Source organism: Drosophila persimilis, unplaced genomic scaffold (assembly GCF_003286085.1).
Source record: "Drosophila persimilis strain 14011-0111.01,24,50 unplaced genomic scaffold, DperRS2 tig00000000-arrow-pilon, whole genome shotgun sequence".
NCBI classification, from domain to species: Eukaryota; Metazoa; Arthropoda; class Insecta; order Diptera; family Drosophilidae; genus Drosophila; species Drosophila persimilis.
In genome coordinates this window covers 6467835-6492463 of record NW_020825288.1, presented here as the reverse complement: position 1 = coordinate 6492463, position 24629 = coordinate 6467835, and the positions used below count along the sequence as shown (strand labels likewise).

Genomic DNA, 24629 nt, shown 5'->3' with positions numbered 1-24629 from the left:
GGCTTATCTGGTTGGGCGATTTGGTTAATTTGAAAGTACCCGCTGCACGCATGGGTATAAATCAAAGTAATTAACTGGCAGGCCCTGCAACAGGTCACAGGGGGGGGGTCAAGGAAGCGCCACACCAAAAACCCAATCAATCAACTCAATTAATATCGAAGGACTGTAGGGTAATGCACTGGCTAATATCCTAGCCAGTCGCAGGAGTGGGCAAACTTTTGTCGTATTTGACTTTGGCCAAGTTTCTGGCAGGACTCTCCAAAGGGAGGGCACAGAGTGCAGTGCATTTGCCGGCAGGACTCTCCAAAGGGGGAGACACAGAGTGCAGTGCAGCACTGACCGAGAACTTATGACTTGTCAACCAGCGCGTATACTTTATTGAACTTTGAGCAGGGACCACAGCCAGGACCAAGTTTCCACCACCTTCGCAGGGGGGAGGGGTGTGGGGGGGTGGTCTCTCCGCCACTTGCTGCCATAAATCAATACATTTCAATTCCTTCGCCTCCATGCGAATGCATTCGAGTGCTGCTCCTGCCGAGTAAATAACCAACAAGGACTTTGCTCAGCACTTGAGCAATATCTCCGCATAAGTAGGGGGTGGGGAGGGGGGGGGCCGATAATGAAGCATCCCAGGGAAGCTGTGTCTTCAGCGGGTTAAATGAGCTGGAAGTCCTCTCTCTCTCGCTGCCAAATGGCCGCCAAGAGCGGGCCAAGATAAATGCTGTAATAATATGCTTTATAGCCAAGAATTTTATTTAGCCAGGTTTTGGCCTGGTCTCCACCTCAAGACGAGAGTCGATTGTCCTGGGACAAACAGATATCCTGTTGGGGAGAACAAAACACAGCCCCAACCGCAGCAGCTGCTGGCCAGGAGGGGGTGTGGGGGCCCAGTTGTGGCCCCAAAATGCAGTAAACATAAACTGCAACAGCAGAGACCACACCCACAGCCAGAACGAACGCCCAGCGGAGCGTTTTCCTAGCCTTCTTTTTTTTTTTTTGGGTTCAAAACTTTTCAGGCCCCCACTGGAGCCCTCCCCTCGCCGCATTGGTCATGCCGCTCACGTAGCCAGCCAAAAAACTAAAACAAAACAAAGTAAAACCAAAAAAGGAAAAACCAGCCACCAAGAAGTTTGCCTTCGAAGGGGGGGAAAGGAGGAAAAGGAGGAAAGGTGCCTGGCAGTGCCAATTGTGCTATTTAATTAAAACTACATTTTTGGTTAGCAGACAGGGTGGCTGTACAGGGTGTCCCGGACTTCTCTGAGACACTTGATGCGCCCGAAAGAGTGTCAGAATCGTAAAGAAAAACCCAAAAGAAAATGGCACGGAATTTGCCCTTTTCACATAATTTACTTTTTCAATAATTCACACAGCCCTAACGGTGGCCAGAGGCGGGCGGGGTGGGCATGGCCAAAACATGGCCAAGAAATTAAAAATACAACAGGAAAGGGTAGGGTGGAGTGGGGTGGGGTTTGGGGACCGGAAAAGGATTGCTCTGACAGCCATACTAATTGGTTTGTTTTACTCGTGACTCTAATTAAAAAATTTACTTTACGACTTTTGCCAAGGCCAGGGAGGACCTAATGACGGTACGCGAAGAACCGGAGAAAACTGGAGACAAGATGCGGGAACCCCGGAAGTGGTTGCCGGAGAAAAACCCTCAATAATGGCAGCGAAAATTGGCAACGCCAGCCTGAAATCAGCTGTTTTTCGCGAGCATGTGCCAGAAAAGGCCAAAGGCGGGGGGAGAAAGCATAATTTAGATGGAGATGAAGCTTATCAAGAGGCGAGAAAAAAAGGGATGCCTGTATTTTAATTAGGGACTCGCCAGGGCCCAAAAATATGTGTGTAGCCGGACGGAGTCCAGGACAGGACGGAGTCCGAGATGTACTAAATCGAGTTAAATGCAATCAAAGCCAAGATAAACCCCCCTCCGACCGCCCCCCCCCCCCGACCACGGCTGTCCGTGCCGTGCACTGCACTCCACGCAATTATCGACTGGGGGGCCCGGACCCCAAAGAGAGCTAATTTATCGACAGACCATCGGAGGATAGTTCTTCTCTCCTTTTTTTTCCTTCTCTTTTTTTTGTGTAACAAGTTCGTTCAAGTTTGTTAAAGCCGGGCAGCGTCATGGGCCCGGATGGAGGCGGCAAAAACAAGGTTGAAAAAGGCGAAAGAGGCGAAAGAAGCGAAAGAAACGAAAGGATAATTCTGTTCAATGATTGCAATTTCAGGCAGCGCGTACTCTCGAGAAATCAGGCAAACATTTCGAGTATTTCGGTTCGATTAGTTTTTCCGGCTGTGGCTGGAGCGTGGGCGGAGGGGGGAGGCAGGTGTGGATGTCCGTGCAGGTGCATTTGCTGTTTGCCTACGTCTACATCTATATCGGGGTCCGAGTGGGCGACCATGTCCGTGTCCATGTCCTTGTCCGTGTCTACGTCTATGTTTATCTTCCGTTTTCGTGCACAAATTGGAAAAGTTCCACGCGGTGCGGCACACAAAACAAATCCAACAAAGCAAAAAGTTCATTTCCTATTTATATTAATTTTCAGCTCGATTTTTCCTGCCTTGCCTCGAAAGCTTCTTTAATTTCGCTTAAATTAGTCGTCAATTTGTCAGAGCAAACAGTTTTCCAGCAAAGGGGGGGAGGGGTGGGCTGCGGGCTACGGGAAAAGCGGCTTTTAAAATCAATAATTGTATGGGGCCCCGTGTGGGTGTACGTGTGCTGTTTGGGACATAATGTGCGCCATAATCATCTCAAAGGACACACAGGATTTGCATATTAAATACATTTCCCCTCACGGCCCCCCCCCCCCCCCCCCACACATTTCTTTTTCGGCTTCTGCACGTGGGCTGCTGCTGGTGGAGTCACCCCCCAAGGAGACAATTTCACTTTTGTGTCCTTTAAACAGACAGTTTTGTACGAAAATCAAGTACAAAGTGGTGGGCGTGCCCACATATGTATGCCTTCCTCCCACACAACACACCTACACTCGCAGAACACACACATACTCGTATCTTGTAGCTGTATGATTAACTGTGGAGTGTATTACTCGTCGCTTGTTATGCCCCAACCACCGCAGAGATTCTGTAATTTTAAGCAGCAAGAAAGACAAGAGAACAGATTTGTTTGGCTTGGATGATGATTAGAACAAAAGATATCAGATTGAACGGCAGTTTACGAAACGCAAACAACCCACGGCACATTTTTTTCCACTGCAGAAAGCACAGCCGATATTTTTTCGCTCTCTCACTGACCCGAGCACCTTTTCTACCTGCTCTTTCGGGTGCTCTGCTTCGTGCTTTCGGTAGAGCACGATTGAACGCGTCTGTCTCGCAACAACAACAACCAGCAGATTAGGCGACGCATTTCGGTGCGAGAGAGAGAGAGAGCGACAAAGCACCGCTCTCTTTGCCAAGCTTATTGCGGCAGCGTAAGCAAAGTCTGGCTTTGGCAGCCAGCGATCGCTCAAAAAGGGAGACGAAAGCAGAATCGAATGTTTCTTTTTGTTCAGTTTTTCTGCATTGTGTTTGTTGAAAAACTGTTTATTTTAGAAACCCAGAAACTCTTGCGTTTTATTCCCCTCTCTTTAGGGTATCTATTACTTCGACATTTTGTTCTTTCTGCTTAAGCTTCCCTTATTAAAATCTGAATTTAGCTGAAATTCATTTACGTATTGACGTAATGCGGCATTGCATACTTCTGCTGCCGATAAGACTGTGACAGTGGCTGGGATGGGGGGCGCTCGTATATCCCCGGCAAAACAAGAAAAAAATCAAAGCTGGAAGTTGTCACACCCCTGGGACTTGGCAGGGATTCTGTCAAGGGGCGTTGGTACTTTTATTATCGGCCCGAGATGGCAACAACAGTCAACCGACCAAAAACCGAATTGAGATGCTAAGCACTGCGCTGAGATTCCGGTTGGGTCCCCAGGAATGCCACCGAACACCCCAGAGCACCCAGAACGGGTGACATCGAGCCCGAGACCGCGCCAGAGACAAGAGCGGTGGATAAATTACGAGCAGAGCAGAGCAGCAACAATGGACCCCATGCCACTCCCCCCACCCGGTAGCAGGGAATGAATGACTCCGGGAAGATGAAGTTTCGAGTGAGTTCTGCTACCCATTTCTTAGCCCTGTCTCCACCGCAAACCGACGAAAAGAAATAATGAAGAATCCACCCACCAGCCACCACCCACCAGACCATTCCAGGGGGTGGGGGTGCGCGCAGGTGAGAGCGGAAGGCTGCTGCTGCTGCTGGCAAGATTGAGATAACACGCGAATTTGTCGCGCTGGCAGATTTGAAACAGCGACATTGATAAGCCAGCGATTGGAGACCAGAGTTCGTTCGCAGAAGAGTGACAAGTCTCCCAGGAAACGGAAACAGCGGAATCGCAATCCATGATGATGGGCAGGAGGCAGGACACAGAGCAAGAGACAGAGACAGAGTAAAGTCTCAAGATGACAACAGCCAGTGCCAATCACAACGACAACGAGAGGGCCCAACAAGGCCGCTGGGACAGATTCTCGGTGGCTACAACAAATTCCGGGGCGATAAGTCAGACTAATGTCTTGTGGATGTGCTAAGGAGCAGTCCCTGGCCCCATTGCTGGCATTTGCCATTGTGCCTGTGCTTTGCATACTAAGAGCCAACACGTCCTGGCCAAATGAGAAACGAAACGTCAACTGTGAGAGGGCTTATTGATTTAAGCGCTTTTAATTGCAGACAACGGGGCGGACATCCCACGCACTGGATGTTCGAAATTGAATTGAAGTCCGGAGCTGGAGCCGGAGCTGGAGCTGGAGTTTGGGAGCGGTACGTGATGGTTGCCTTTGAATATGCAAAAGCATAAATTTGAATTTTAAATTAAGTTCTTTGGGCCCAGGGGAACGAAATTATAGAAGCTTATGTTTTCAATTAAGCAGTTTTTGCACATCAGGTGCGTTTAATGCCACTCAGACGGTCAGACGGCAGACAAAGCCGGGGAAGAAAAGAACCCATAAATGACAAGCGGACAACTAAGCGGACGGGGGGAGGGGGCATCGTTAAGCTTTTTAATGTACAAATTTTGTCGCCAGACGACGGCATCGTCAGCTGTTGTCAGCGAAGACAATTCGAGAAGCTTTCAGCAGAAAGACAGAGAGCGGGAGAGCGGTAGAGCGGGAGAGCGAACCGAGAGATATATATGTATATATTAAAAGCGACAGCCGACAAGTGCCGAAAATTGAAATGAGTGGAATCGGGTCGCCCACACGCTCGTCGGAGGCAGCAGCAGGTGCGGGTGCCGCCATTGATGCTTGGAAAAGGAATATTCCCATAAATGCTGGCAACTCGTTGGACGGAACGGAGGCCCGGGGTGAAGCTGTCACCCAGCATCATCAAGTGCAAACAATGAGCGCTTCAAGTGGCTGGAGAGGACAGGAGCGGCAGGAGAGGCTTGTTTAATGAAAGGACAGAGTATCAAGCGAAAGCAAAACATATGAGCAAAGGACTGTTTAATGAATAGCCCCGGGTTAATATTTGCCTTGCTTTCTTTCTAGCTCGCTTTTTGCTCTCTCACTCACTCGCTCACTCCCTGTTTGTTTCTGGGCAGAAGGGACAATATTGAAGTTTCTCGTTAGGAGCAGCAGAAGCAAAAGAAAAAACCCAGGGAACCCAAACAGAGTCCGGGATGTGTCCTGGCTCTGACTCTGGGTCTGGCCTACCACCAGTCAGGCCTACCGAAGGTTGACAAACAAAGCGGCTTTTGTTTTCAACAGCCAAGAGGGCAGACGGTGGGGCTATGGACCAAAGATGCCGCAGGTGTAAACTTCAAAAGGAGCACTCGGCAAGGGACGACTGCTCGGAGATGGCTGAGTGGTTGGATGGGTGGTTGTAATGAGGAAAGCGGTTCACGGGTGGTAGGACATCCCTAATACGATTTTGTGTCCATAACGATAGACACATAATACATAAATCACTTATCGGGTGGAGATCTACTAGTCCCCACCCCTGGGGCGGGTCATTTAGCTTAGCCGTCGGCTTATCATATACATAGCTCCATTCTGGAGCTAATTTCGAGTCCCCTTCTGTAAGGAGCAGATGCGGAAAGATGTCACTGGGTGGAAGTGAAAAGAAAAACAAATATCTGCCGAGAAATAGAAAGTTAATAGCAAAATGCTGTCACAACACATCCCCAGACAGACAGACAGAGACAGAGAGAGACACTCATTGGCAGCATCATTCATCTGTGCATACGGACGGTCTGTAAATACAGGACGGACGGAGAACGAGATGAAGGATAGACGGATAGACGGATAGACGGGAATGTGAGATATCCAGGACACGCTGGACGGAAAGTAGACACTTGTTTTTGCCTTGGCAGCGTCTCGATGGCAGCTTGTTAATATGCAACTGTTTTTGTTGCGCTCCCCAGAAATGCTGCTGTTGCATGTTCATTTCCATACACACACGAGGGGTGAGGGGAGAGGGGTAGGGGAGAGGGATTCCATCCGTCAAATGGAAATTGAATGGATTTTGATTTCATATTTTTTGCCCTTGGCATATTTTAAAATTTGATTTACTTGCCACATGCTGGGGCGGACAGCAAGCAAAAATCAAAAAACAAAATGTAAATCTCATGTCAGAAATGTCTTAAAGGGAATCTATGGCTGTGGTTGTGGTTTCTTTAAAGTTGCATTCGAATAAATTGTTAAATGGAAAAGATAGATTGTATTTTATGCAATTCTTGAGGTTTTTCTTTGGTCTGAAAGGCAGCCCAGAGCCCTTCCCCGAGCGCCTCTTATGCTTATCCATAATCGGTCGACTGTTTTGCATAATCGTCGACTGTGACATGGCCTTTTAATGTACAGCACACGCAGCGGCATTCCATCCACACCCTCCGGCCGGCAGAGCAACGGGCGGCCCGTAGTCCGTAGCCCGGAGCCTTGTACAGTTTTATTAATCGACGCGTGTCACTTATTAGCCGCAGGATTTTTCATATGCTGCACACGCACATGGTGCGGGGCGTGCCTCAACCCTTTGACGGGCAAAACAAAAGCAGAGAGCATTTTGTGCTTTGATAAATGACGTACACACACACACACACACACAAACACACACACGCCGTAGCCCGCAGTCGGTTCGCAGTTGGGAAAATGGAGAAAAACTAACAATCGCATAGAGAAATCAACAGAGAAGCCGGCAAACAGCCACAGCCACAGCCACAATTAATTATAATTTTTCCTTTCTCCAAATTAGATGTGCATGTTTGCCGCTCATATTTTATCAGATAAGCCACCAAAAGAGGCAGCGAACCAGGTGGTACAGTGGGGGGGCCAACGGGGCAGGTGGCTGTGTTCTAAATAAAAGTCTAAATATTTGAATGAAAATTCAGGCAAGAAATAGCCATGAACTAAATTTAATTGCAAGTAATTTGTATATATTTAATGGATAAAGAATGTATTAATTACTTCTACAATGCACAATGCAGAAAAACTGTACAAAAAGAAACCTTCGATTCTGTTTTCGTCTTCCTTTTGAGCGATCGCTGGCTGCCAAAGCCAGACTTTGCTAGCGCTTCCGCGATAAGCAAAGAGAGCGGTGCTTTGTCGCTCTCTCTCTCTCTCACCGAAATGCTTCGCCTAATCTGGTGGTTGTTGTTATTGCGAGACAGACAAGTTCAATCGTGCTCTACCGAAAGCACGAAGCACCCGCAAGCGCAGGTAGAAAAGGTGCTCGGGTCAGTGAGAGAGAGAAAAAAGATCGGCTGTGCTTTCTGCAGTGGAAAAAATATGTGCCGTGGCTTATTTGCGTTTCAATTGGGTATCTTTTGTTCTCGTCATTATCCAAGCGCAACAAATTTCTTGTTGAATATATTCAAAGACTATACAATACAATATTATATAGTCTTTGATATATTCTAGTCTTGTTCAAGAAAAATCGAAATAATTGCATGAAAATTCATACAAAGAAATGCCAAGAAATTGGTATTCTTGCTTTAAATATTTGTAATTTAAGAGCATAAAATTGTTTGTTGGCTGGAAAATATCATTGAACATGTTATTAATTACTTACAAAAGTCAACATTCATTCTCTGATGCCTTTTGTGGTTTTATTTATTTGCAGGTAAGTCCGGGCCGTAAAAAGAGCAAAAAGAGGCGTTTATTGTTTGAAAACGGAGGGAAAATAATATTATTTAAACAGAGGGAAACGCCTCAAACAAGCTGCCTATTAAAAATGCAATAAATTCCAACAGAAACACACACACACACACGCACATAATATATATATGTACGTGTCTGGCTGGATTCGGTGTGTTTGACAGGCAATCCATAAAAAATGCAACGCCCCCGACGGCAGGCAGGATGGAGTCTGGAAAATGTTTTCAAACTAATTCCTGGCCAAATGCATGAGAAACTAATCACGAATGCAGCCACAGATACATCATAGAGAAAGGAAGATTGGCAGTTCTGATTCAATTATAATTGCCAGCCTCCGCCCCAGCCCCTGCCCCAGCCCCATTCCAGAGGCCATATTAAAGGCACTAAAGCGAAAATCAATAAGAATTTATTCCATGTCACTCGAGTCTCGAGTCTGCAGGATCCTGCGGTCTGGCACAGTTTTCAATTTCATTTTCTATCCTAGAATCGAATGCCTCCGCACACACGGCGACGTGGAGGCTCCTTCCTTCCGTTTGCTGCCGGATTATACCAGGCCGTTTCTTTTTATTTTCCGCTCGGATTTTGCTGCAACGACTTGCAGCGGCCTCCACTCGTGTGCACAGCTTGTTTCCGTTTCCGGGGCAGACAACATTTTCTTGGCCTCCCCCACGACCTCGTTTCCATTGATTTTGGGTCTCCTTTTTTTTTTGTGTGGGTTTCGAAATTAAAATAATTAGAAAGAGGATTGTCGAAGGACCCTGCTCGCACTGTCACTTTGGGGCGGGGGATTAAGGACTCCCCAGACGATACATTGACACATATCACAGATCCAATGTCCTGCCTGGTCCTTGCATAATTGATTTGCAAATATGCTCAAGGAGACAAGGACAAAAAAGTACTGCCCAAAAAGGAAATATATTCATGCATACATAAGCAGAGAATTTGATTTTCCAGAGGGGCGGGGGGGTCCTGGCCGGTCCTGTCGGCCTGTGCTCTGGGGACAGGGCCATTAAATTTGGCTTAAATATGAAATAACACAGACAGAGCACCCCGTCCACCCCCCTCCATGCCGCCCAGAGTCTGTCAAGTGTTTATCTTTCAAATTGAAGCGGACCTAAGACCCGGACCCGAGAATTTCTGCTTGATTTATGCCCAGAAAATGAAACCACAAGCAACCCTGCCCCTTTGTCCTTGCAGGATGTTGAAAAATTGTTGCCCAATTTGTCCTGGCTGCGTGTGGATGCACTTCCACATGCCTCCACACATTTGCTGCCACTTAAACAAGCCTGGTCCGGACAATTTACGGCCCTCTCCTCCGGCCGGACATTGCAGCCAGCCTCTGTTTGTCCCCCCCCCCCCCCCCTAATCCTGGGAGCGACTGCCAACCAAACTCATTAACATTTTCCCAACAAACGAACCACAAATTATCCTGTTTAATTTATTTTCAAACTAAAAAAAAGAGAGAGAGAAAGACTCAACCAGGAGGACGGACAGACGGAGAGATGGACAGCGAAAACATGGCCAAATAAATGGGCAGAAATAAGCGCCAGGCAAAAGTAACAGGCAAACATTAGTTAGCTGAAAATTGGCCAGAACCGCTGCAGTCCCAGTCACTGTCCCTCTCCCTGTCAGTGGCCCTAACCATGGCCCTAACCATGGCTCTAACCCTGTACCAGTCCCAGGCCCTGTCCCTCTCCTGGTCGCTGTGCCTCTCCCTGTCACTGTGCCTCTCCCTGTCACTCCACCTATCCCTCTCCCAGTCACTGTCCCTATCTCTGGCCCTAACCCTGCCCCAGTCCCAGGCCCAACTCCCGCCCCTCTCCCTGTCACTCCACCTATCCCTCTCCCAGTCACTGTCCCTCTTCCTGTCCCCAGTCCCTGCCCTCTCCCCCCCTCTAGGGACGTGTACCTACCACATTCCCGGTTTTTTTGATTAAATGCACGTAATTATCCAAACGCCCGTAATCGGGCTAATAGTGCAAATGCGGCCAAAACGACTCGAAACGAGTGCTCTTTAAAGCCTTTTTGCAAAGTTTAGTGGCTATTTATTTATTCGAATCTATCAAAATGTGTGGGAGTGCCTCAGTGGGCGGGGCAGGGGGCGGAGACGGCCCTTTGTTTGCTTTTCGTATTAACAAAACGACACTCGGCTGACCCTCATAATAAAATAATAGGATTTGCGAAGGGGGCAGGGGCAGGGGCGGGGGTGGGGGCCAAACATTTGCAGAAGGCACAACCGTTAACACAAATATGAGATGGCCAATACGGCCGTCACTTTAGGCCATTTTCGCTGAAAGTTTCGAGTGCATTTTCGATCTCCAGACCAAAAACAGACACCCCCGAAGGCGAGCCTGGGCCATAATTAGGCGGGAGGGTGAAATGGAGTGTCCTGGACCCGCCTTAAAGCCAGTGCCATAATGTTGCCATTTAATTTGTCAGTCGGTTAAACATGGCCGGAAGCCCAAATCTGATACATGAAATTCGTAGATATCGCCAGGAAATAAAACAAAACGATCGCAGTAGCGAAAATCAAATTGAAATTCTCTTCTCTTGGCGACCAGGAAGCAGCTTCCGACCAGCAAAGGGCCCCATAAAACGTGGCCAACAGCCAAGAGCCAAGAGCCAAGGGCCCGGACAGGAACTGGACATGCGGCGCGGAAATGTCTTGTACAAAAAGTACAAATGCTCCACGACAGTCGAGAAAAGTTCAAAGACGACAAAGGATGCGAGGAAGTGGCAGGACAGAGAGAGAGAGAGAGAGGAAAAAAAAGAAAATGAAAATTGAATGGCCACGCTCGGTTGGGTTCTCCCTCGCTCTCTCTTTGGCCAGGCTTTGGGCCAGGAAGATGGCCATTATACTTTATGCAAATCTTGTGGCAGCTTTAACAAGCCAGGACCGAGACCAGGGACGATGGTTGCCCCCAAAAGCCGCAGCAAGCAGCCGCCGCTCTACGCATTTTAATTTAATTAATTTAAATTCTTAATGTGATATCATATGCCCTGCACAGGGCCTCTAACTATGTGGCCCCGCACTAGGTATTTTTCTATTTTTTCTAGATTTTTCTGTTGGCGTTGCAATTGCTTAATGTTTTGTGAAACCATTTTGAGGCGTTGCAGGAGGCTTTTTTCCAAGCAATTGACACTGGAATGGTCTTTAAATTCAAATTAGCACTGATCCAAGGGGCAAAGGGGCGGGGATTTTTCTGTAAATTATTAGCAGAAATTCCTGTCAATAGGCGGCCTCTCAAGAGTTTGATTTAAGGCCTTTAAGGGCTGTAGCCTAAGCCACTACTTCCGGGCTTTCGCCATTTCTGGCCTGGCTTTTTCGGGCATTTACCAAAACATAAACTCCCGATCAAGGGGGCTCGTCACGTTTGCCGTTTTAATATTTTTATGGCGTGGGGGGGGGGGGGGTTCTTTTAGCCACTGTTTACCCTCGATGGCCCGCAAGGGTGCGAAAGGGTTTTGCCGCCTCAGCGATTTGGGGAGTATTGTTTTTTATGATTTAATTTAAAGGGTTTTCGTCGTGCCTGAAATATAAATAACCAAGGAGCTGCCAGGACAAGGCAATAAAACAATTTACGAGTCGCACCCCGGCATCAAATAGGGGCACGGGGCACGCTTATTACGCATACGCCGAGTGCACCGTCAACAAGCGTAAATCAAACGTGGCTCTCACGGCTCGAACTGCGAATGCAAATTGAGAAACTGTCAGCAACCAGGAGCAACCAAACAGACAGGCAGTAAGGATGCAGGCTGCAGGTTGGAGGGTGTTGAGGGGTGGTGGTAGGGGGGGGGGGGGGGGGGGCAAAGTGCAGCGCCTGCTAAGTGCAAACGTAAACGAAAAATAGCTCGAAAAAATAGCATTTCGCTTGCGGATTTATTTGGCATTTCAAAATTTAATGCGCTGGGTGGGGCACCAAAGGGGTGGGGGGGGTACACACACTGCTCCCAATAATGTTATGCAAATGATATGTGCATAAAAGTCAAGCCGGATTCTGACAGCAAGAGGCCACGCCCAGCAATGCAAATGGGCGGTGGGACGGGGGGGGGGGGGGGGGGGGGGGGGGGGGGGGGGGGTGGGGCGGTGTGACGGTGGGGCGTTGGAGCGGATGAGCGGATTTGCGGTGGCTCCGAGTCAGTGTCGTTGGGGAATGTGTGGCAGCTTTCACATGTGAAACCAGTTAGAAAGATGAATAGATTGACTATCGACAAGCGCAAGGGATTGACAGGTTTACGCCCAGCGCGAGGCAAGAAGAGGAGGAGGAGGAGGTGCAGGAGGAGCAAGAGGAGGAGGAGCAGGAGCAGATGGAGGAGGAGCAAGAGGAGAAGGTGGACGAGGAGGTGCAGGAGGAGGAGGACGAGGAGGTGCAGGAGGAGGAGGACCAGGAGGAGGAGGAGGACCAGACTGTGGAGGAGCAGTAGGACTAGAAGGAAGAGCAGGACGAGCAGCAGTAGTACCTGCCAAAGGACCACCATGACGTACAGCTAGATGATGCTGGCATTTGCATATTTCGGGTGTCAAATGGAGGGGAGGCAGAGCGGGGTGGGGTCCGGGGACAGGTGGGTAAATGCCATTCGCTGCTTGAATGACATTTCACTCGCACTCGCACTCGCGTTTTTTTTGCTGTCCCACCGTGGAAATTGCTTGGGAATTGCCATGCCGATGCAGCACAAAGCGGCACGTCCTTCACACGTTCCACCTGCCGCTGGAGAGGACTCTGATAAATGCACTTGCCACCGCGGGAGTCAAGCGGGTTACATCCCGCCAGCTGCATCTAATGTGCGTCTTCGGGTGCGCTCAAATTGCAGGCAATCAAAATGAATTGGCCACAGAGAGAGAAAGCCAGAGCTTTAAGCCAACACGGGGTGGTGGGTGGAGCCTCTGGCTAACACTCGACACCCGTAAATAATTTGCATGCATTAAATATGCAACAAAGCAAAGGCAAAAGCAAAAGCAAAAGAGCACAAAATGCAATATGCTGGCGAGCATGCGGATGCCGTTGCAGGTGTGGCAATGAGGCCCGCGGCAGCCCCGCCATATGGAAATGGGAATCTCGGCTAACAAGAAGCCACCGCCGAAACACGAAGCACGAAAGGCAAAGCGAGAGCACAAAATGTAATGAACAATCCCGCAGAAAGCTAAACTTTCTTTGGGGTTCTTTTTGCATATTTTAAAATGCATTGAAATGCAGATAGCGCACGTGTGGTGCAACCCCCCTGCCCCCACCCCCCAGTAAACACTAAACAAAGCATCTACCGGGGATACCCTTTGCCCATCCGATGGTCCTTCTGGGCCAGAGGACCCCGCACTTGCGACACGTGGCAGAAGTTTTAATGAAACAAACTGCGGTGGCTGCAACCCCAGAAGCGAGCTTGCTGCCACCACGCAACGGAAATGAGAAATGTGCGGGCGAGTGCAACAAATTCAGAGCCCACCAAATGGAGCACATTCTAGCATATTTCAGTCGCTCAGGCGACAAGTGCCACCGAAACTGATTCCGCATGCCTCAAATCTAGTGCATCGAAATCGAATCGAGGCCTCCCCCCACAGAACTGAGGCCGGCGCTTGTCAGGGGGGGGGGGGGGGTGCCGGTGCCGGAGATACTTGAGAGCCAGTATTTGTGCAACAATGTTGACGGTCCCCGCAACGCATTGTCGCTGCCAGCAAGAACATGCCCCACCGCCTCATGGAGTGGCACTGGCGGCGTGTGTTTGTGCAGCAGATAAATTATTTAAGCAACAAACTGCGCTTTTCGCACCACTTGCCATTCGAGCAGGTGCAGGGGCATGTGTGCCACAATCGAGGCAGCTGCAGATGGAAATCAATCAGCATTAAAACGCGCTAGAGTCCCGTGTACCCTGCGTATCAGCAGGATAACGAAAATGTGCGTGTGAGCAGGTCGCTCATTCATCAATCTGGCCAGGGTATCGCAACGTTCGACCCCCAAATGCCTTGCTTTTCAAATTGAGTTTATTGTGTGGCAGAGGGGCAGCGGGGCAGCGGGGCAGCCGGTTGCGGTAAGCAGACGATGCACTCACTCACTGGCAGTTACTCACACAACCGCAGAGCTGTATGCTATATGCATTTTTGATGTAAGTGCTCCTCTACGGCTGTGTGTGTGTGTGTGTGCTGGCGGCTCATGTGACACAGTTTCGCGACAGTGCAGTGCGAGGACACCGAAACCATTCGCGCTCATTTTTCATCGCCGACAGAGAGAAAGTGTTCGGCGCGGAAGTGGCGAAAGTTTTTGCCATGCCACACGACTAGCTCTCAACGTGAGAGTGTATATGTGCGTGTGTGTGTGTGCACGAGTGTGGCATGCATTTAAGAACACTTCGCGTTGAGCTCTCGCGCCTTTAAGTATGCAACATTATTGCTCGTTGGTCGAGAGACAACGAATAAAGTTCGTCGTTCCATCGAAGCCCGCACGCAGTTTTAATGCAATTTTGTGCATACTTTGAAACCAGTTTGAAATTGTTTAATGCGCCCACAACCCAGCCCCCCCCAACCCAAGGCTTACGCACACACGAACACCTCTTCCTTCGAGGACGAAGTGGTTTGCATGTTTAATGCATTTCAAGCCAGCAATTTAAGGCCAACTGCAGTTTTTGGCCATTCGAGAAATATGTGCCAGCGCCTCGACATGTGCCACTTGGGGCACACAATTTTTGCATAAAATTCATGTGCAAAACTCTAATTTCGGAACCGGACCCAGGCCGGACCCGGGCCGGACCCTGGCCGAAGTGCATATCGCGCCAGAGTCCCCAAAAAAACCTACGAAATATTTATGCATGGTGAGATATTAACGCCGGGAGGCAGCCACCCAGCCGGGCAGCCCGGCTCGTATTTCCACAGCCAGTCCGGGGCATAAAAGAGATTTAAAGTGGCCTGCCAGGCACTCGGCAGGACACTTTTTACGGCCCCCACTGTGTGTGTGTGTGTGTGTGTGCGCAGGACTGGACTCTGAGGCAGGGATTGGGAGCCCCAGCTCTAAAACTTAAAGTTCATTTAGCTGCGAAATTTCCACAATTTTACACAAGCCTGCACTCTGGCCCCAAACTCTCAGAGAGAGGGAGAGTGGACCAGCATTAAAGTCGCACCAATTTGGCGCTGCTTCCTTTGTTGTAGTCCTGGACGCTTGCACCATAAAATGATGATCTGCGAAAATGTCCTTTTATGTCTGTTGGACGCTAAGGACCTGTAAAAGTGTCTCTTAAGAATGTAGCTGCTAGGAGGGGGTGGACACAGCCCACCTGCTGGTGGCGTGGCACGTAGTGCGGGGGGGGGGGGGGGGGGGGGCGCTGCGTCTGGTTGCCATAAAAGATAAAACGAAAGCACAAACGGAAAAGTGCAGCCAGCAGGGCGACCTTTGGCCTGTTTGCTGATGCTGCCGTTTACCAGCTTTTGGGGCAGCAGCTCCTTGGGGGCGTTGCACAACAAGCTGCAGACCAAATTTGTTACGCTGCTCTTGCCCGAGACACCAGCGTTTTCGGGGGGCATGCCCCTGGCAGGCATTTGCCATGCTTCGCTGCGCTCATTTGTCGCCAAAAGCCAACGATGGCCAACGATGCCCCAAGGACACCACCGACAGTGCGTTGGCACCACGGACGCCCCCCCCCCCCCCCCCCCCCCCCCCCCCCCCCTAACGGTTTATGGGCCGCCTGGGAGCCCTGGGCCGCCACCCGTATAGGCGTTAAGGACAACATTTTTATGCTAATTGAAAGCCATCGATATCGGGGGGGGGGGTCTAACGATACCATAAACATAACTCAAGCTCATGTTTCTTTCTCTCTCTCTCTCTCTCTTACAGGCAGCAACAGCCGCTCGATGAGCAACGTGCAACAATCGGCGGCCGCCCCCTCATCGCTGACCGCCTCGCTGCCGCGCTTCCTCTCACGCGGCCACACCTACCGCGCCGTTGTGGGCGACACACTCGTCCTGCCCTGCCAGGTGGAGAATCTGGGTGAGTCCTGCCGTTGGCTTAGTATAATTAATCCCGCCAGCAAAATTTGATCCAAAGCCGACAAAAATAATAATATCAGCAGCAGGCAGGCAGCCAAAAATTATGCAAAATACATGCAAATATGTTTAGCCAGAATGTCATTTCACATAAATTTAATTTACAACAGCCAAGGGGGAGGGGGGTAGGGGCCAGAAACAGCTGTCAGCAGATTGTCGCAAAAATATGCAACATCACACATGTGCGTATTGGCAGCAAATAAATTAGCCTGATTAAGGCCAGGGAGGGGGGGATCCAATGGACCATTCAGGCGAAAATTGTGGCCTGAATGGAGGGGCGTAGGGGGCGATTTGAAGGAGGAGCAGCAGTCCAGTGCACGGCCAGCCTGGGCCCTTCCTGGAGTCCTTGGAAAAACTGGCAAACAGCTCACCTGTCAAGGGGTGAGACTTCAATCAATTAAAGGCCACAATATTTGCTCCGTCTAAACACAGCCCCTAATGGTGGGCCGCCCTCTGGGTGGGGCTGTGTCGACCCAGTTGCAGAGGCAACTGCCGTTGACATGCCAATAAATAAAATGCAATTAACCGTTCGCTGCAGCCAAATGAAAATAAATTGCACATCGATGGCAGTGCGACGACAGTGGCAGATTGACAGCAGTCAAAGGTCACAGATAGCAGCGCCGTACACGGCGAAAAAAAAAGCATACAAAGAAAGCCCCACAAACAGCAATTCCTGGCCACAATCGAGTGCTGTTTTGCGCGCAGTGTGGCTTGTTTTTTCGAGTCAAAAGTATTTTTCAATTAATTGGAACGACATTAAACTGCAATGATTTCCCATTAACGCCTGATGTTTCGTGACTTTTTGCGTGGCCTGTCGCTGATTTTCAATCCCTGGCAAAAACACATCCATTTTTGGGGGGGCTTAAAGCCCGCCGAAGCCTCATCAATGGCGGCATTTGCTGGCCCCCCCCCCGATTGCACCCTGCTCTGGTTTTATTTCTGGCTTTCGGCGAGGTCAAGCAGTAGGTGGAAAAGCCCTTAATCCAATAAAAGAAATTAAGTATCAAATGGTCTACGAACACTGACGAATACGTATACGCCATGGTGTCGCTTAAGGTTTTAAATTGGCTTTTCATTGGTCGAAGGTATTGAATTACCAAATTGCCTCCACCTCCCATTGAAAAAGGGATTGAAAGGGGTTGAAAGTGGTTGAAAGGGATAAGTAATGCCCCCCGTATCTGTGCTGGGGCCAGCCCTGTGTTGGCCAATACAAATTCATACATTGACGAGCTATAAAATGAAATTTTTATTGCTGCCAGTCCGACCGCCATTAGAGTCTAATAAAATGCAGGACCCACCACACACACACACAGACAATCATCATGCCACAAAATGCCCCGGCAATTGCTGTGTAAGACTCCAGCCGATTCAATAATAATCGAACCCAATAAAACGATGATTGCTTGTGGGTTTCTTTTTGGGGGCAGGATACGAGTGGTTTACTTTAACTTTTGGTGGGGGGGGGGGGGGGGGGGGGCTACGGCTTATGGTATTTGCATTTGGCGTGGCAGTGGGCTGTGTTTTCCTTTTGTTCTGTTAATAACCGGAAGGAAATCGGCACACGGCACACGGCCCACTGAGCACACTCTCATTACGCGTGCGGCATCCATAATGCAACGCGCTTTAAGCTGTGATTATTTAATGGCCGGCTTGTCAGCTGCCGCCCGACCGCCCCCCCGGGCCAAAAGGTTGCAGAAATGAAAACATTTCATTAAAATTTTATATTCGAATGCCACCCCCTCCCCGCCCCCCTCCCCCTGTGGCCGGCGTCGTCGTCCTTGTGTCGTGTGTTTACACAGCTCTGATTTTGGTTTAACGGCACGTATACGTAATATGACCATGCGGCGCTTTTCCACGTATTCGTTGTGTTTTTTTTTTTTTAACATTTCCATAATAAATACAAGTTCATAAATTTGTTCAAGAGAACAGCCATCAAATAAATAAACATATTATACGCCACTTAATCGCATTGTGCCGTTTTTCCTTTTCTTTTCTTTTCTTTTATTTTCTTTTATTTTTTTGTGGGCTAAGAAAAGAATAAAATATGCAAAGAATAATGCCCGTAACATCTGCAAAATTATGTCATTTATATGAGCAAACATACTAAAAAATAGATGAAAACAGAAGCCCCAGCCACGGGGACACAGGGAGGGTCCTGGAGGGTCCTCGAGATGGATAGAAAGATACACATGTATCTCTCTCTGTGTGTGTTTTTTTGTGGAGGGAAAACTATTTCCAGGCCCTGGAAAGCAGACACATTTTGCCTCACTTTCTCCCTCTCTCTCTCTCTCCCTCTCTCCACAGGCAACTTTGTGCTGTTGTGGCGACGTGGAACAAATGTGCTCACTGCCTCCAACATAATGGTCACCCGGGATGAGCGCGTAAGACTGATAGATGGCTATAATTTAGAGATATCCGATTTGGAGCCGCAAGATGCCGGGGATTATGTTTGTCAAATCAGTGACAAAATAAATCGTGATCAAGTGCATACTGTGGAGATATTGGGTGAGTACACAGCCCCCCCTTGCGTATCTATTAATAACCCCCATTCCACCCCCCAGTGCCGCCCAGCGTTCGGGCCATACCCACATCCGGCCAGCTGCAGGCCCGCAAGGGCGGACCCATCACCCTGGAGTGCAAGGGCTCTGGCAATCCGGTGCCCACCATCTACTGGACTAAAAAGGTGGGTTGTACTACTTTCTCCTTTCACTTCCAATGGTGTTTTCAGGTGCATTTCATTTGGCTTTAATCGCGCCCCCAGACTGTGTTTAAACAGCGACTTCTTGGCCTGAGAAAATGCCTTTTTCTAGGGTGAAAGTATGATGCCACATCTCTGAAACATTCCATTCCCAGGGCGGCACAAAGTGAAATGATAAATTTGTTAGGCAGCATGTGGCATGCGGCCGTAATGGGAGGCAATTATGAATTCAACAAACACATAATTTTACGCATGAGCCCACAAAGGGATCACATATTTGCCAGCCATTCAAAGTGGGTCAAAATGGTTGCAGGAGGGGCCGAGGGGCGGTCAGGGGGGGGACCTGTATGACTTGCAAATGCCAATGCGAGCTGGCAATTAGTTTTCGCTGCTAATTTTCGAGGAGTCCATCAACACAGGGCAACAGGGTCTGATTCTGGCATTCATACGGAATCATTTGGGTGCCAACATGAGGGATACACACTAAATCACTGTCAATGCCACACAGTATGCAAACAAGCAGGGACCAGACCGAATACTCGACTCGAACCTGCAGTCAAATTGTAATTAATGCGATTCATAGACCCAGAGACAGAGGCAGAGCCAGAGCCAGAGACAGAGCCAGGACCAGAGCCAGGGACAGAGCCAGAGCCAGAGCCAGGACCAGAGACAGGGACAGAGCCAGGGACAGAGACAGAGCCAGGGCCAGAGCCAGAGCCAGGACCAGAGCCAGAGCCAGTCGTAGTTCCCAGGCCACTGGCAAACAGAAAGTGACCCAGTGTCCCTGTCAGTGTCACTTCAACAGATCGAACCTTTGCGGAAACCGAGACGGAGGGCAGGTCAAACTTTCAATAAAGCAAGTGTCGGAGCAGGCACTCCACAAGGGAAGGGGGGACGAGGGCTGTGCCGGAGTCGTATCTTCATTTCGGTAAGAGTTCCGTTTGCATTACTGCACTTTGGCGCATTTGACATTTCCGTTCGATTTGTTTGTCTGCATGCAGGCAGGGGACTCCGCCTCCCTCCGCCTCCCTCCGCCCCCCCCAAAGACACTGCCAAGTTGTATGTCATTTCATTTTCCATTCCATTCCGTTCCGTTTCAATCTATCCTCGAGTTCTGGCGCTTCCGCTGCTGCTGTCAGAGCCCGAGCGTGTGTTCAGGTTGACACGTGCCACCCTTGGGGGCACAGCAAGTCGGTTGCCAAAGAAAAGACGCTCTGCTTTTGGGACACAGTCCCCCCCCCGCCCCCCCTCCTCGATGGCTGTGTTTACATCCAGTTTTGCATGCTCCACATCCAATATTTGAGCGCAACTTGACTTTTGGCTTCACAGCACCGCCCTTCCACCTCTGCCCTCTGCCCCTGGCCCTGCCCCTGCCACCGCCCTGTGCATTGGGGGAGCGTCCTTCTTCTCGTTTCTCCTACTTTTTGTGACTAAATCGTTTCCATTCTCCCTCGTTCTCCGCCTCCTCTTCCAGAGCGGCGCTAACAAGTCGACGGCCCGCATCGGCGACGGCCCCATCCTGACGCTGGAGAAGCTGGAGCGCCAGCAGGCGGGCGTCTACCAGTGCACCGCCGACAACGGCGTGGGCGATCCAGTCACCGTCGACATGCGTCTGGATGTGCTCTGTAAGTATCCTGCAACCCATCAATCATGGAGGCAGGTCCCTTATGTCTCGTAAATCAGTGGCAGCAAAAGTATCTCCACACCGAGATGCATGCCACACAAAGCAGCGAGTCTTAGCGACTGTATATAAATTGATTTTTGACTGTAATCAGATTGCCGCTTTCATGTGCTAAATTCTTTTCTCCCTCTCTCCGACGGATGCCTTTGTCTGTGCCGCACAGATCCACCGGATATACAAGTGGAAAAGTCCTGGATACACTCGGGCGAGGGCTTCGAGGCGAAACTCGTTTGCATTGTCTACGCTGATCCAGTCGCAACGGTTTGTTGGCTCTTTGAATGCATTTCATTCCGTTTCCATTGTATCCAGCAGATAGTTTTTTGTTATTTTCGTGGATTTTTAGATTATTACGATTACCCCCCCCCCCCCCCCCCCCCCCCCCCCCCCCCCCCCCCCCCCCCCCCAGTCCCCCACCGTAGCCCCACCATCGCCCGTTTTATGCAAGAACTTTGTTTTCAGGTCACCTTTTTTTCTGGGGGGTTTTTTTTTCGTTATCCTTTCTCGTATCCCGTTCTGTTTCTGTCATGTTTTGTGCTGGGCTTTCTTTCTTTTTGTTGCTGTGGCAAATTAATGCCATTTTTCGTTTCTTGTGGGTCAAATTTGGAGCTGAATTTATTAGTTGTCCTTCGTACTGCTGCAGGTGTCCTGGTACCAGAACTCATTTCCGATACAAACGACCGATAGACGAATCATGAACACCAGAGGCAATCGACACACACTCACCATACGCCACATCCAGCAGGAGGACTTTGGCAACTACAGGTGAGTGCCACTCAAGGACACGGAGTAGAGGGGCGTGCCCACACACAGAGCCTGAGCCAGAGCGTTGATTTAGTCAATTTGGTAACTTTTGCTACAACTTATTTCACTTTCTGGCAGCCACCGAGAGCCACTGAGCGGTTCAAAGTTCCCTCCGTTGACTGGAATCAGTCCGTTGCTTTATTTGCTATATGCTTCACAGACCCCACGTCCAGCCAAGGGGGAATTCTCCCTCCCTCCCCTACCCTTTATCACTGGCGTCCATTTTGCGGACAAACAAGTTTTCCACATCAATGTCAATCTGTCTGAAACATATTAAAGAAGCGGAAGTTTCGCCATGTTGACACAACATTTCATGCACAAAGTTTTAGTGGGGGGCTGCCCCCCTGCCCCCCCTGCACCTGGGCCCACCCACAGTGAGTGGCTTTTGTGCACACGACGTGTCGACGTGTTGGGATTAGTTGAGTCGACTTGCCGCACAGCCACACAGATCGATGCCCTACAGGGCGTATGTGTAATGCAGAATTAAAAGGAAATTAGTTTTATTTTTGAAACCCACTACTGGTACTCCTTCTAACTCGAACTCTTCTCCCCCCCCCCTTTCAGCTGCGTGGCCGACAACTCTTTGGGACGCTCCCGCAAGTACATGGAGCTGTCGGGCCGCCCCGGACCCGCCGAGTTCTACTCGCCCAAGTGGGGCCGCTCGCCGGACAGCTACAATCTGACATGGAAAATCGATAGCTACCCGCCGCTGGAGGAGGTGCGTCTGCTCTACCGTCGTGTGCTGGTAAGTGCGGATACAATATCAATTAATTAACCGTGAAATATGCACAAAAAAATCCACGCCCGTCTCACATCTAGACAATGCCGCAGATGTGGCAGATGTGGCAGGTAACCCGATGCCCTGCCACATGCGTGCGGTGCACTAATGAAGCACGTGATTAAAATAATATTCTGTGCGATGAAATGTCTCGGGAACCCATGGAAATAGAAGAAAACGGCGGCAATTATGAGGGAAATAAAGCAAAAGGGAGCCGCGGGGGGCGGGGGCAGGGGCAGAGTCAAAGGCAGAGAAGGAGAAGGAGCCACAGTCGGAGGCACATTCAGCATCTGCCTTTGGGTGGCGGCGCACAGACAAAAGTGATTTTTAATATCAACGAAAAATGTCGCTTAATTGCAACTTGTGGCTACAACGGTAGCAATGGCGCAGGGGCGGTGGGTTGGAGGGGAGGTGGCTTCATGAGGCGCAACAAATTTAATGAGATTTTTCACTTACGCGCTCTTGGCGATGAATGTCATACACCGGCCCCGCCCCGCCTCGCCCTCGTACTCTTGCTCGGCAGCCCTGAAGTGCAATTATGGCTGGATATTGGAGTGGGGGGCGTGGCAGGTCGATGCTTAATTGATGATGTCCCTGTCATAACTGCAACGAGCGATGGGTCATTGGTTCGCCAAGCAGGGGGGCACGGGGGGGAAGCCTGTAGTCGGGTTTCTGCGGCAGGACATGAAATTAATTAAGGAATCAAAGGAAAACTGTCGAATGGTAGAGTCAGACACTTAATTTGCTTCTCTCCTTCTCCATCCCGTATAGATGAACGATACCTTCCAGCAGCCGGGCAGGTGGCACGACTTTATACTCACACCCGAACACCGGCCGGCCTCGGAGCCCCTGACACACATCATGTCCTACACCATTAAGAATCTGTATCCTGGGGCTTACTACGAGGCGATTGTGCAGGCCAAGAACCGCTACGGCTGGAACGAGGTGAGTCCCACACGCCCACACGCCCACACCCCGGACACAGTTCGACACTCTGTCTAAATTGGACGCCACGGGGCGGCTACTTAATCTTGATTTTGTGTACTGAACCCCTGACGACGCTTTTCTTGCACTTTCACCCTAACCCCACCCCCACCACCCCCCATCCATTGCAGGTCAGCGATATATTTCAATTTATCGTGGCCAGCAACAGCCTGGACATTGCCCCCGAGGACGCCGAGGTGGTGGCCAGCTCCAAGTCGCGCAGCAACAGCGGAGCCATCAGCAGCCTACAAGGCCCACTGCCCCAGTGCCTGCTCCTGCACATGGCCCTGCTGCTGGCCCTGGCCTTGAGTAATTGTCAGTACGACAGGCGTCGACTGGGCCTGGGCCTGGGCTAAGCGACCGCAGAGCAAAACAGCAACGCATGCCACAAAACGGGGCAGAGGCCGAGAATGACTTGATTTTGGTTGGAATTTGTACATCTTTTTGGATTGACTAACCCGCTAATGGTATTCCCCTACCCCCCAACCCCCCACAACAACTACAGCAAGCTAACCAAAGAGCAAGAACCCAAAGAAATGGAAACCAAAATAAAAACCCACATGTAAATACTATTTTGAAAAGAGTTTTGTCCACGATTTAATTAGCACACATACTCGTACATTATATGGCAAAGGAAAATGGAGAATGGAGCAAAGGAAAATGCGAGTCGAGCAGGCAAAAAGCCCCATGATAGCCATGATAGCCATTATAGCCACGTAAGCCAATCGAAAATAGGTCATGTAAATATTAAGAGCATTAGATATCTGAATGTGAATGAACTACATTTTACTCCGCATAAAGAAACGTGTATGTAAATTAAGCAAAACATTATATAGTGATATTATTTAAAGCATAAATAATAAATATCGAAATACTCACTCGAACACAAGGCATCCCCCCCCACACATGTCCTGTGTTTGTTGTTCATTTTTGCCTGTATTTTAGCCCGTAAGTGCACCAGTAAGCCAGCAAAACACACAGAAAATTGGCATCAAATAGAGTGTTTCTTCGATGTAAACTAGAACTTAAGCAAACGAAAAACCCCAAAAAGAAGAATACAATGTTGTACCACCAAAACTAAAAACTAGGCTAATACTTTGCTCCCCCGTAAATACAATAGAATTTACCATAGAATATTCGTATTTGAATGTGAATTTTTGGAATATTTGTGACTCGTGACTCGTGACAGCAGAGCAGGCCCTGTAAATACATGAGGAATACTTATTGAGCAAGCATTTTATCAGCTTATGCACTTGTACATTCTAGCCTGCCCATCCCCCCACCCCCACCCCCCCCAAAAAAACCGAAAGCGTTACAATTTATCTACATAAATGTGTATGTGTGTGTGTACCTAAACATAGCCAGAAGAAAGGATTAACCATTACCATTACCACAGATACAATGTACGAGTCCCACACTCACATAGATACAGATTTAGAGAGCAGAACAGGGCACCTTTTGGGCAGCCTGTTCCTTAGCGGAGAGTTCATTAATTACTAACTACTTAGTACTACAACTACAACTA

At 49.5% G+C, this 24629-nt stretch overlaps 1 protein-coding gene across 1 annotated transcript; it reads left to right on the top strand.

The window, feature by feature from the left end:
• The first annotated feature begins 9782 nt into the window (after nt 1-9782).
• Nucleotides 9783-23937, top strand: LOC6598835 (brother of CDO). Its single transcript, XM_026984352.1, has 10 exons — nt 9783-10044; nt 15954-16106; nt 18386-18667; nt 18724-18845; nt 20335-20485; nt 20705-20802; nt 21182-21303; nt 21907-22087; nt 22892-23065; nt 23236-23937. The coding sequence occupies exons 1-10, from the start codon at nt 9783-9785 to the stop codon at nt 23458-23460; spliced, it is 1770 nt and encodes a 589-aa protein (XP_026840153.1). The 3' UTR covers nt 23461-23937.
• Nucleotides 23938-24629: the final 692 nt, after the last annotated feature.